A 12,722-nucleotide genomic window follows, 5' to 3' on the forward strand; every position below is an offset into this window, starting at 1 on the left:
CTGCGGTATTAACAATCAAGATTGATGGCGTAATCGCCGTTGTAGGGCACGATCAAAGCAACAGCGTCCCTGCGCACTCTGTCTTATTGCAAAACAACAATCAACGAACACGAACACGGGCCTTTCGTGTAAATAAGACAGATATTGATATACGTATATGCCCTATGACGTCATAGTTCGGTTAACGACTTGAACTTTTCGTTAGCGGTTAACAGGTTAACCGTTAACTTTTCCACAGCCCTAAAGGTAATACATCTTACATGCAATACAATAAGATTTTCCAGCAAGGAGATTACATCAATACTTATAATATAATAAACCATCTGATAACTGTTAAGGATAACTGTACTAAACCCGCGAAAATATGACTCAGATCTGGCGCACATAGATGTAGATGATTCTTGTGTAAAGAAATACATTAAGAATCTGTTATTTGAAAATGTAACAGTTTTCATTGAAGAAGAGATGATGCCATTCAAGTGAAATATTTTTCTTTTATTATACATTTAGTTAGACTTGTTTTTTCTATTCTGTTTGTAGCACCTGGTCCATCTAAAGAATCTTTTTTTCCAGCCTCCCGTGGCCCACCAGAAGCAGAGGAGACAGAAGTTTCAGAACGACCAGATTCTGGCTCTCATGTTGCTGTACCTGATGTTGCTACACTTCCCACACGAGGGGTGGAATATACAAGTTTTCCTGCTGAGAAAGTTCAAGAGATTGTGGAAATATTGACGAAGAGGATCTTTGCAAGTGTTTATGGAAGGTTAGCTATTTTTGCTGTGGTTACTTTAAGCTTATTACTATTTGTAATAAAAACGGTGGCGCTTGGGCTAGTTTGCATTACACACTAATGTAGGTTATGGCAAAATTTTGTTTTGCGAACCTTTTTCTTCAAAGTAAATTGATGTAATAAATCAGTAGTGTGAAGAAAAGTAAATATATTTTATGCCAAGACAGGGATCTGATGTTAAATCTAGCTTGTAGGCCCCTGCAAAGACACAAAAAGGTTTTAAATTATAGAAGAAACAGTGATTTGCTAAACACTGCAAAATATTTATTTTTTTAATACTTCTGAAAATTCTTATTTTCAGTGTATGTCCGGAACACCGCCTTCAAGTGACAGCCCTAGCTCTGCTTAATATACAGCTAGATGGCGCCGACGCTGCGTTCACAGAAGAAGAAATGACTCTTCTGGTTCACGGCAATCCTGGATTCGGTCGTTCTCTCTCTATCAGTCTCTCAGACTTTGAGTGCTCTGCTTCTGTTCCCGACTGGCTCCCAGCTGATAGATGGGAAGATTTGTTGGCATTCTCGGTCCTCCCAGGGTCGCTAGAGGGCATATGTGTTCGTGTTGCTGAGAATAACGAACAGTGGAAGGCGTGGTTCCATGAGGTGGCGCCAGAGGTACATAATTTGAATATTTGGGGGGCCAAACTTATAAAAATGATATTTTGGACTTTTTTGTTGGTTTTTATTGATTACATATCTTTGTGTAAAAAAGAATCACTATAAACAATTATTTTATGTAGGTAAATAGATAGTATTAGGTGCGTGCATATGCTATGTACAGTGTACAATATTTATACACCTGAAAGGTTCTTTCAAAACTGTGGCCCACAGCAGATTTTACACTATTTCATTTTTTTTTACTTTTTCTACCTCTATGTTGGACTACCTAGCTAAACCTGTATGCCTTCTAAATTATAAAAATATGATTAATAAAAAAAAAGATTAATGATTTTTTTGTAATCAACATTTTTCATACTTTCCAGACGGTACCATTCCCAGCATCATCATCTGACAACTTACCTGACGATGATTCGAACCCAGAACTCTCCGATTTCCAGCGTTTACTTTTGATACGAACATTACGTGCTGACCGATTGGAACCAGCATTAAGGGTGTATGTGGAGCAACATATTGAAGGCACACCTATGCATGAGGTTGGTGGTGCAATTTCCCTAGATACATATTTTTAATATTTAAGCTGGAACAATCTTAAAGTATAAAACATAGAAAACTTTTTTATCCAATTTTAATACATTTTGGTATTAGATATTTTTTGTTTTTTAAATTTTGTTTGTCCAAAAATTTGCTAAAAATTCTTCTAGTCACTCTCTTCTCTTTAAAAATATATGATAATATGAATGTTAAACTATGATAAATAATGGTAAAATGGCATTGCAGAAATCATTGTAATGTATGTATGTTTGCCACCACAGGCAAATTTGCTCATCCACAAATTATAAATATACTTTTAACAGCCCATTTGGTATAAAAGTTTAATAAATTTCCGACATTTTGTTTGCCCTCTCACAAGACTTGACTTGGACAAGCAAATTTGTGTTATACCTATTACAAAATAATAGCCATGCAATATTTAACTGTACATCCCTATTCACATTTATACGATCAACATTTTTTTGTATTAACTTCCTATCTTTCTAGGTTGTGAGCATGAACATACCACTTGACTTGGACACTTTGTTCAAAGATGTTTCAAACACTCTTGGTATCCTTGTGTTGTTACCAGACATTGATGAACCAAATACAGAAACCAGGATTGTTCTGAGGCCTGAAGATGCAATTAAACGACTCGCACAAAAGTGAGTGACATAGTCATTTTTTTCATGGTGGAATAAATTCTCTATGTTTTGTAGCACAGAACACTGTATTAACACAACGAGTTGGTTTTATTATACTTATTACATTCTATATTTTGCTCCAACCCAGTGGTCACTAATGGGTTGTTCAAATTATCTATACATAAAATAATCTCCCCAAAGTAATCACCTACAAAGTAACATACATTGTAACTGGTTAGCCTTGATAACGACTGTCGTTTTCCCGGCCACCCAAGGATAAAGCAAGTTACATTCATTCATATTTTGTGTAAATGAGTAAACACACAATATGTATAAACACTATACTTCTGTTTATTAATATTGTACAAATGTATCTATATGTTAAAAAATCTGTAAAATTACCCTTAAAATTTCAGAATATATGTATTAAAATTTATTTATGTAAACATTTATCTCTTAAAACGAAAACATTATTAAGGTATAAAACTTAATTTTTCACATTTTAGTATGAATGTGTTGTTTAACATTTAGTCAATAAAATGAAAACATTTTTAAGCTATAAAACTTAATTTTTCATTTTTAGTATAAATTTGTTGTTTAACATTTAATTAATAAAATGAAAACATATTTAGGCAGTAAAACAATTTTTTGACATTTAAGTGCAAATTTGTTGTTTACATTCAGATACAAAGTGAACGTTGAAAGTGTTTTGATGGGAGACGGTTATGTGCAGGAAGCAGGACGTTGTATTGACACAGCATTGGCACAAGATACATGGGCTCTTATTAATGGCTTGCATCTCGCTCCAGCTAAGTAAGTTGCTTTTTGATCTAAGTCTATACTAAATGAAAATTACAATACTGCTTGGTAAATTTTGCATTGGTGGTAGAATGAAATGTATAATTTAAAAAAAAGCATTTTAGTGACTTATTTAAGGCAAAAGCTTTTAATTTTTTTTTTTTATTTACAATTTCTCAATGTCATTTTTAAACAGCAGTAGTGCACTGTAGGTAAAAAAATTAATCCAAAAAAAATTTTTTTTTTTTTTAGATTTTTTGAAGATCTTCAGATACAACTGGCGCGTGTGGGAAACATAAGTCGACAGAGCGAATGTGGTAACAATGACCCCTCTGTGACATCACTGGGTTCACATTTTCAAGTTTGGATGACCAGCCGGCCACACCAGTCTCTCCCATCCCTTCTTTCACAATATTTGTATAAATTATCATGGGATACATTGCTCAAACTAGCACTGGAGGTAAAGTAAAAAAATACTTTAAAACGAAAGGCTAGGGTATCTTATTTTTCTTTCAAATAAAATTAAAATAAATATATATTTTGAAACACGAACATTGGTTTTATGAAAATAATAGAGTTAACAAAATAGGAGTGAAAATAAAGGAGTTCGTCGTAGTTTAACATAGAAATAGTAAAAACAAAAACACACATTTCATAGTATTTCTAATCTATATATGAATTTTTTCAATCCTTTCGAGGTAAAATCATAAAAAAAAACAGATGAAATACAAATCAAAGCAAATATTTTTTTGTTGAATAGAAAAACTTGAATGTTATACATAGTTAGTTATTATCGAAAGTTTTTTTGGTTCTTTTTTATTTCTTGACATTAATCTAAACTACATTTTAGTATTAAGAGATATTCTAAATCTGTTTTCTACACACGATATTTTTAAAAACATAAGTTTAACAGTTTTTTACTTGACTTAAATTTTAATCATAAGTTTGTTCCCAGATAGAGAAAGTTTTACCACATACCTGTGTAATATAGGACACAGTTTAAATAAATATAATTGAATAAGAGACTGACGATTTCATTAAGGCAAAATATATACCTATATATTACACAATATGACTTAATTTTTGTATGTTATGTATTTCATAGCACCAGATCCTGACTGTATTTCTTTACACAAGAATCCTGCAATATTAGCACCAGATTAGGGTTAGATTCAAAGAATTTATTACAGTTCTAGTTTAAACTGGTATTTTAAATAACTATTTCTGTTTTTAACACAGGATTCCACCCACCCATCAGAACCAAAGATAATGTCCTCACCCACAAGCTCTGTTATCAAGTCATGTTTGATTTCAAGCATGGCACGGGTAAGTTAAATGTATTTAAGTTCAGTATGTGACGAGAAAACACAATGATCATTATTTACATGCATTAACTCAATCAAATGTTATGAAATTAGTACTATCATTGTGGGCGTATGTGTCCTTGGGCAAGACACTTAACGGCAATTGCTCCAACCCAGTGGTCACTAATAGATTAAGCTGGTTCGTAAGCTGGCACAAGGTGTATGAAACAGTACACCCGTGTCATAACAACTGATGTTTTCCGGCTACGCGAGCATGAATTCAGTTACATTACGTTAAATAGGAACAAAAACTGCACATAAAAAAACTGAATGTCACCTACCGCATATTTACATACTTCATGTAAAATGTCATTCAAATTTTGTTTTAAAAAAAAGTTATGTCCATTTTGATTGCACACTATGCCTGCAAAAAAAGGTACCATAACCACAAAATCTGTTACACAGATGCCAAGTTATATTACAACTCAGTGGACAGAAGCTGACAAGAATGTTCGCCGACTGTTGTATGCAATTTGCTTCTGCCATGCTCTGCTGGTAACCAGGCAGTGCTTTGGTTGGCATGGTAACAACAAGTACCATCCCTTAAGAGAAAGTGTTTTGCGACAAGCCATGACTTACGCACTAGCAGGTAAGTTTATTCTGATGGTAATACAATTTATTTTAGAATAAATATTGTTTTAGTGATAAAACTTTAGAAGCATGTTAGACTTGAGGTAGAAGAAGTTTTTTTTTCTAATTTGCTGCTTTTAAAATGCAGAAAAATCGCAAAATGCTGGTATTTCACTTGCGAAATGTGTTTACGATGACGTTATATTGACTACAGCAGATCAGGTAAGTTGATAAGATATCATACTCGATAAGCAGAAAAAATTTTAATTTTACCAGGTATTCTTTTCTAATTTAACGAAAACCGAAAGCACCAGCAGAAAATGCTTGTGGCACATATGAATAAACTTTTTAACCCTGGGATACCGTTTTAATACACCAAGTCATTTTTTACCATCCTATTTTTTCAATGCAGAGATATGTCCACCAGCTATTTGATGATGTTGTTGAGCAAATAGCTTCACAGAAAGGCCAGAAACAGAAAGCAATTGAAATAAACGGAGTTCAATTCCATATTCCACCATCAGAAACAACTCCAACAGGTGATTTCTTTAAAAAGTTGAAGAATTCTGCATAATTTGAATTACCTTTAATTTTAAACAAATATGAAAATATTTTAACCTTTTTTGTATTAATATTTGTTTGTGTACACATTTTTTGGGTCTGCACCGTAAAACAGTGGTAAACACGCATGCTTCTTGTAGTAAAAGCATCTAAGATTTTAATTTTCTTACAGATTACCCAGCATGGTTAAGTGCTAACCTTCCAGATGACATTGATCTTATATCTGCTCTTGCTTTGCCCTCTACTGCCACCACCTGGCAGACCACTCAGAGTGGAGAGAAAATGCTTCTCCAGCTGCAGGATTTGTTTAATGCAGTTCAACAGCCTGGTAGGTGTCAATTTTTATTGTGCATCACTGTTTGTAATTCCTGTTTGGTCATCACTGTTTATCTGGATGTATTAGCAGTTGTAGCATCAATGTTTTTACTGAATGCACTTTTATCTATTTTAATCTACATCACTGCTGAATTTTGCACCATCGAGGAGACTCTTTAAAATTAAGTCCCTGGTTTTAGTCCAATTAACCTTAAGTGAGCTGTAACACGGTTAAGTAATAGTTAATATAACATAGTTCCGATTTACGATATGACAGAAACCTTTACAACATGCTCCGACAATGCGCTGCTTAGAATGAAAGGTCAGACAAGAGATGAATGAATGACAGATGGGTAGGAAGCAGGCAGCGATATAGATATAATAGAATAACACCACACTTGGTCTGTCATTTTTTCATAGCCCACTCACACAAATAAAAATTTATTGCAAAACCAGCGCCAAACTTGGACCCATAAACTTTGGGCTAGAGGAGGGCATGCTAAATACATTGCCAGGCACCAGATTAAAAACCTGTTTATTCGCTAACAGGCTATGAATCCAATGTTTTATCACCTGGACAAACTCAAGAGCCCAGGGCTGCTCACCTGACACTGCAGGGGTTACAAAATGTCATTGACCTTTGCTCTGAGAAGCTCCCACCTTTGCTGAACCTTGGAAGGTCAGACAAGGAAAGGTTACTTGAGTTCAACTTCCCGTACCACAGAGCATCTGTTCTAAGCTCAGGGAACCCAGAAGTTGTACATATGCCAGAATCAATTGGGTGAGTGACCAGTTGATTTCACTAAAAGAACAAGAAAATCCATCTTTCTGACTCAGTTTTATTGTTTTTGAAGTTGTTTTGGTATGAATGGTAGAAAGAGGCTTGTACTTTTTTGTAATAAATTTATCCGATTTTACATTACTTCTTCTGATCTTATTGCATTTAAAAATGGGCCTTGTTCTCTTATTGCATTGAAAAATAGGTGTTTATAGTTTGACTATTTTCACTCAGATTTGTGCTGTTGCAAGAGTGCATATGGTTCAACCAGTGTGTATGTCATGTAAGACAACAGCTTCATTTACTACGCACCCACCTCTTTGCGACTTCTGATTACAAGTTATCCTCACAACTATTGGAGACAGCACAAGCTTTATCTTCAGAGGAAGTTCCCCCATCTTGGTGAGAATAAAAACAATAATAACTTTATTTTCAGTATTCAAATAGATTTTTTTTTCTTGGCAACACTTTTTACACTTTATTTTTTTAACAGGCAACACTTGAATGAATCACCCAACACACATGTATTGTTAACATGGCTTGATGACATCACAAAAAGATACAAGCAGTTCCGATCATGGATTAAAAGTGGGAGCGTGCCTCTTGATGGAAAAACCCCAGTGGTAAAAAAAATATATATTTTTGAAAAAAATGTATTAAATAATTTCAGTATTGAGTAATTTTTGTAAGTGAAAATTAATATTGACCAAAAGTTAAGCCAGTCTTTATTTATTTCCAGGGTAACCTTTCATCTGTATGGCTTGGTGGATTGGTTAATCCAGGTGCTTTGTTGATGGCACTCTGCCAAGAAAAGGCTGTTTTGCATGACTCTACACTTGACCAGGTAGAATTTTGTTATAATATTTCCTACCATTATGTTTTTCTGATTTAATTACAAGACTTCTCTGGTTGTCTTATAGTAAACAATTTCTAAACCCTAACTTTGTACCTCTTACCAACTAGGCTCCCCATAGACTTTTTCCTTCTTTTATTCTCTAATTCTTCATCATTCACATTATAACCTCAATTCATTATTTTGGGACTCGAATTAGCATCTTTAAACCTGAAAAAAATTTTGTCCACAGAATTGATTCAATAAATTGTTTGTTACATGTTTACATTAACGCTAAACTGGCAACTGCCAACTATTATCACCATCCTCATACCCCAACACACACTATATTTTCTTTCAACTTAGATACTTGTTTCCTATATAGTTTTATTTAAAAAAAAATAATGCTGACTCATGTTTCCAGATTCGAGTCTCATGCACATTGTCGCACGATGACGATGCAGCAGAACACGAAGCCGGTATTTCCCTTGAGGGAGTCTCCCTTCTAAACGGAAAATGGGATTCAGGAAAAGGTATCAATTTTCTATATTCATTTTTTTTAAATGTTACTACCACAAAACATCAGGAAATCGGAAAAAAATATTAGGTAGTTTATTGACTTAGTTACATCAATTACATCAACCCAGGGAACCTTATCGGTTGCCTAAATGGACAAAACTCACTAACAAGTTAACCTTCACAGTGAATAGTATTGGTAAGCAGGCATTAGTAACCTATATAAAACAAAACAGTCATGTTATAACTATCCTTGTTGCACTGCCACTCAAAAAAAAAATTAAAACTGTGAAAAAAAATGCAAAATCTTTGTTACAAAGCTATTCAGAAAGTTTATTTTAAAATCTTTCAATATTTTTCCAGAATGTGTTACCAAAGCCACCAATGATGTCACAATTTCCGCTCTTCCTTCTCTCTTCTTTTATCCCACTCTCATGACATCTGAGGAGGAGGAAGAGAATGTAAAGAAACAAACACAAGAGAATCTAGTGGAATATCCAGTCTATATGAACTTGGTAATACAAGTCAATTATCTGATTACATTATTTTTGTTTTGGTATCTTTTCAAATCCTTATATTGACAATAAAATCTAATAAAAACAAGTTAAAAAAGTTTTTCCCGGAAGTAATTAGAAAAAATGGGTTTGAACATTCAAAAATGATTTACATTTCCAATAGGTTAAGTTTTAGAACAACAAAGTTTGTACAGAAAAACTTCGTTAAAAAGACATTTAATCTTAATTTTACGTTTGAATACTTCAATAAGTAAATACCTCAAAATTAAAATAATGTAAATTGTAATTTTTATTTTCCCACAGTCTCGACAATCTTTTGTCTGTTACCTTCCCCTACCATCCGAGAATGTTTCGCGCTTCAGTGAACTCCATAACGGACTCCCATTATCCACCAATTGTGACATCATACTTCAGACTGGTCCAGACATCACGCAGCGTGATGCTTTCAAATCACGTGCATACCTGGCCAATAAGAGAAGGGAACAATGGTCACGAGTATCACCTGAAGTGAGTGAGCTCATGTCACGATCAGGAACCAGAATGTCTTCTGCAAAGTACTCAGGTTCGTATTTTAACAATTTTTTAAAATGTAAAACAAAATTATTGTCTTTTGGTTTAAAAAAATTATCTAATTTTCGCTGATTTATTTCAACCGTATTTAAAAAACATACTCATGCTATCAAAAGTTTTAACTCAATAGGTTAAAGAAACGAAAAATGATTGCAATCTGTATTTTCAACTTATATTTTCTTTATGGACACTAATCTCAACATACAAAGTAACAGTCTATACAATCAAAATAAACCAACTTACAACCCCAGGTCCACGAATGTCGATTGCTTCTCTTCCTCCCAGTATAACTGGAACAAAACAACCAACCAAACCCACAGATACCAAGTTCGAACCCCAACCCCAACGCTTACTTGAAGAAGGCAGTGTGACATCACAAAGCAACAAATCATTGTCGAGTCTTGCCTCATCGCACTTGAAGCAACCACAGAAACAAAATCGTAAGTTCTTTAGAAATTTGAAATAATGTATTAGCATAACATTTTTTACTTTTTTTTATTTTTTGGTTTATTTACTATCCTGTTAGAAAATATTTTTTTTGATTGCAGGGGAGTGCTGTGAGTAAACATTGTGATTTCTAACTGCGAACTATTTGGGTTATGTAACAATGTCCAAGATTCTACCATCGCTATTTTACATGTTAACATTTTTGGCCTCTATATAATCACTACAAATAAAACTAATATGCATATTGCATAAAATATTCAATCCTTTCAATACTCGCAATACTCAGCAAGTTTTTTTTTAATTTTACTGAAAACAGCGCCAAATACAGTCTAACCAAACTTGATTAAACAGCCAAAGAAACTGGACACCCCCAGCGTACTCTACCAAATGGACACGTCACCCACTCGGTAAATATTGCATTACAACAGCTATTAAACATTAATTAAACTTTTCTTCTTTATTTAGAAACCTGAAAATCAGGACAATGGCTCTTTGGTCCCACCCACTGGTGAAGAGGACCAAGAAAATGAGCCAGAGGTAAAGAATAAAATTTGTTGGAAAAATAAAAATTAGTGGATTTTTTTTTCTATTTTTCACCTTGACCTGCTTTTTACAGATGGAGAGAGAAGGCAGTTTGTTGCAGACAATCCTAAACGATGAACAGCCTTCAGATGATGACAGGTAAAATTTCTTAGATTGTCTTAATACCACTTATAAATGCCATAGTGGGGCAAATTTAAAACTTGTAAGGTAGGTGTATACAATAACTTCACTTGTCTCTTCGATTACGGTAGTGGAGATTTAAAAATATTTTAAACGAAAATACAGGATATAGCGACAAAAAATACAGTTGTTAAAACATGGTTACAGTTAAAAACATATTTACATTTAGTTGTAAATATGTTTAGTTTTTTTTTTATATTTACTTTATACACCCTTTTATTAGCTTATCAGTTTTTATTTAAATTTTTATCTTTCAGGTCATTTGCTACACCAGAAGGGTCAGTTAACTGATAGAAGATATATCCTCTTTTTTTTCAACTGCTCCAAGCAGTTTAAACCAAGATCTAAATTTACCTATAAGTTTGAATTACCTGTATTTTACTTATCAGGAATCGTGTTTTTTTAATTCATTTTGTTTTTCACTGTAGTTAAATTTACCTGGTTTGCTTTGCCTTAGTTTTTTGAACGGTTTGTTTTATTTTCACTGTGCTTTTATAGAGTGTTTAGTTGCATTTGAATTATGAATTGTAGCTTTGAGAATCACTATTTAATAAATATTGAATTAAAATAAAAGCTTGAGTGGTTTATATATATATCTGTAACAAACACAGACATTTTTAATAGTATTATTATGACGGAAAATTGGAGAAAATAGTTTCAAATTGTGACAACCCATTAGTGACCACTTGGTTGAAGCAATGACAGTTATCATCCAATCAGCAGTTATCATCCAATCCTGTACTGTTCAGTCATGATGCAAGCACCAATACCACAAACCACCAAAAAGGGTTAATGGCTCTATGTAGCCTATTTTTTAACTCATTTCAAATTTATATCATAGTAATCATAAAAAAACAACAAATACTAAACCATTTACTATAAGCCTGTATATAAAAGTTTTTATGAAGTAACTTTACATGTATTGGTTTATCTGATATCATGATGCTAAATTTGCAATTCTTAACTTGAGCGGGGTATATAAATGTTTTGTAATCCAGAGTGCAGGTTGTATTGATTTACGAGTATCTGTTCCGAGAGTAACATATATCTTGTGGGGGTGTAAAAGTATTATGTACAGTTTAAAACAGCACATATCTTGTATTGCGATCACTCAGTGTAAGTGTAAGGTAATTATTCAAGATGGATATTGATTATCGGAACCAAAACCCAGTGCCTAATGAAGGGTTTTATGAACAAGATATTCACTACAGCCCAAGGGAAAATTATGAAGAAATGACAATACCGAACAAAGTGGTGAAAGCAGGTAAATAAAATTGTAAAAATTCTTATAATTTTTTTCTTATAAAAACTGTTATTCCCATGTAATGAACAATTATATTTAGGTAGTGGAGTGAAAAACAATGGTAAAAATCTTTCACCAAAGTTTTGGAAACTCCTAACAGGTCTCGTGTTTTTGTTGGTTCTCACTGTGGCTACTGTTGGGATTTATTACATTGCTGTAGGTTCATTTTAACTAACTTTTACTAACATATAGTAGCTTTATTTTATCTTGTAAATTGTGTATAATCAGTAGCAGCATTTTACACTTAAAAAAACTACTTTAAAAAAATGTTTTTGTTTTATTGTGCAGAACTCGAATGCAAGCAAGCCAGGTAAGCTTTGAAATTTTTTGACGTTTAATTTGTTTATAACACAAGTTTTTGTTAATCATTAGTAGAGTCTTGCCCATCACCAAAATCAGCTGCCATTGCTACATCATGTTTGAACTTGAAAAACTCAGCAGTCTCCAGTGATGGCTATTACTTTATACAACCCACAGGAAGTGATACTTCTTTCAAGGTTTTAATTAACTGACACAATCCAAACATTCCACCAATAACTTTAGTATTAATTTCATACTCTTAAAATATTAATAAATCATTAAATTGGCCATAAAAAATATAATCTGTTAGTATAACATTTATTGTTAAGTGTCAGTAGTTGAATGAATGAATTAAACTAACTTTATCCTCGCGTGGCCGAGAAACTATTTTATTTGATGTGTGAATTTTTTTGGGGGGGAGGAGTTATAGGCTGATAATTTGGACAACCCATTAGTTACCACTGGGTTGGAGCAATTTGCGTTAAGTGTCTTGCCCAAGACACATACACCCACAATGGTAGCAGCGACGAGCTTGACCCATACCT

At 33.3% G+C, this 12,722-nt stretch overlaps 2 protein-coding genes across 3 annotated transcripts in view; both read left to right on the plus strand.

Annotated features, from left to right (window-relative positions):
• The window catches only part of LOC100177645 (dynein heavy chain 8, axonemal-like), a 15,116-nt gene extending 3,974 nt beyond the window's left edge, over positions 1 to 11,142 (plus strand). Inside the window, exons 9-32 of one of the 2 annotated variants that reach the window (XR_003396277.1) lie at positions 574 to 763; positions 1,092 to 1,404; positions 1,773 to 1,943; positions 2,449 to 2,606; positions 3,270 to 3,398; positions 3,636 to 3,843; positions 4,623 to 4,709; positions 5,153 to 5,336; positions 5,466 to 5,539; positions 5,730 to 5,856; positions 6,051 to 6,206; positions 6,743 to 6,974; positions 7,206 to 7,373; positions 7,465 to 7,594; positions 7,711 to 7,815; positions 8,228 to 8,336; positions 8,683 to 8,834; positions 9,138 to 9,396; positions 9,656 to 9,844; positions 10,203 to 10,258; positions 10,317 to 10,388; positions 10,468 to 10,532; positions 10,832 to 10,968; positions 11,003 to 11,122. Coding sequence is in view for 1 of the 2 variants with exons in the window: in XM_026836281.1 (XP_026692082.1) it covers positions 574 to 763; positions 1,092 to 1,404; positions 1,773 to 1,943; positions 2,449 to 2,606; positions 3,270 to 3,398; positions 3,636 to 3,843; positions 4,623 to 4,709; positions 5,153 to 5,336; positions 5,466 to 5,539; positions 5,730 to 5,856; positions 6,051 to 6,206; positions 6,743 to 6,974; positions 7,206 to 7,373; positions 7,465 to 7,594; positions 7,711 to 7,815; positions 8,228 to 8,336; positions 8,683 to 8,834; positions 9,138 to 9,396; positions 9,656 to 9,844; positions 10,203 to 10,258; positions 10,317 to 10,388; positions 10,468 to 10,532; positions 10,832 to 10,865 (3,368 nt within the window). In the remaining variant the exon portion in view is untranslated. Of the gene's footprint in view, positions 1 to 573; positions 764 to 1,091; positions 1,405 to 1,772; positions 1,944 to 2,448; positions 2,607 to 3,269; positions 3,399 to 3,635; positions 3,844 to 4,622; positions 4,710 to 5,152; positions 5,337 to 5,465; positions 5,540 to 5,729; positions 5,857 to 6,050; positions 6,207 to 6,742; positions 6,975 to 7,205; positions 7,374 to 7,464; positions 7,595 to 7,710; positions 7,816 to 8,227; positions 8,337 to 8,682; positions 8,835 to 9,137; positions 9,397 to 9,655; positions 9,845 to 10,202; positions 10,259 to 10,316; positions 10,389 to 10,467; positions 10,533 to 10,831 lie in introns of both variants that reach the window. The other variant, XM_026836281.1, reaches the window with a different exon arrangement.
• A 267-nt stretch (positions 11,143 to 11,409) lies between these two features.
• LOC113474591 lies at positions 11,410 to 12,475 on the plus strand. The gene is made up of 4 exons (XM_026836345.1): positions 11,410 to 11,838; positions 11,918 to 12,033; positions 12,166 to 12,187; positions 12,250 to 12,475. The coding sequence occupies exons 1-4, from the start codon at positions 11,715 to 11,717 to the stop codon at positions 12,387 to 12,389; spliced, it is 402 nt and encodes a 133-aa protein (XP_026692146.1). The 5' UTR covers positions 11,410 to 11,714; the 3' UTR covers positions 12,390 to 12,475.
• The last annotated feature ends 247 nt before the right edge of the window (positions 12,476 to 12,722 follow it).

Source organism: Ciona intestinalis, chromosome 10 (genome assembly GCF_000224145.3).
Source record: "Ciona intestinalis chromosome 10, KH, whole genome shotgun sequence".
NCBI classification, from domain to species: Eukaryota; Metazoa; Chordata; class Ascidiacea; order Phlebobranchia; family Cionidae; genus Ciona; species Ciona intestinalis.

Coding starts and splice junctions, on each gene's coding strand:
- LOC113474591 (XM_026836345.1), top strand. CDS start 11,715: ATGGATATTGATTATCGGAACCAAAACCCAGTGCCTAATGAAGGGTTT. Junction 12,034..12,165: donor TTGGGATTTATTACATTGCT/GTAGGTTCATTT, acceptor TTTATTGTGCAG/AACTCGAATGCAAGCAAGCC. Junction 12,188..12,249: donor CTCGAATGCAAGCAAGCCAG/GTAAGCTTTGAA, acceptor GTTAATCATTAG/TAGAGTCTTGCCCATCACCA.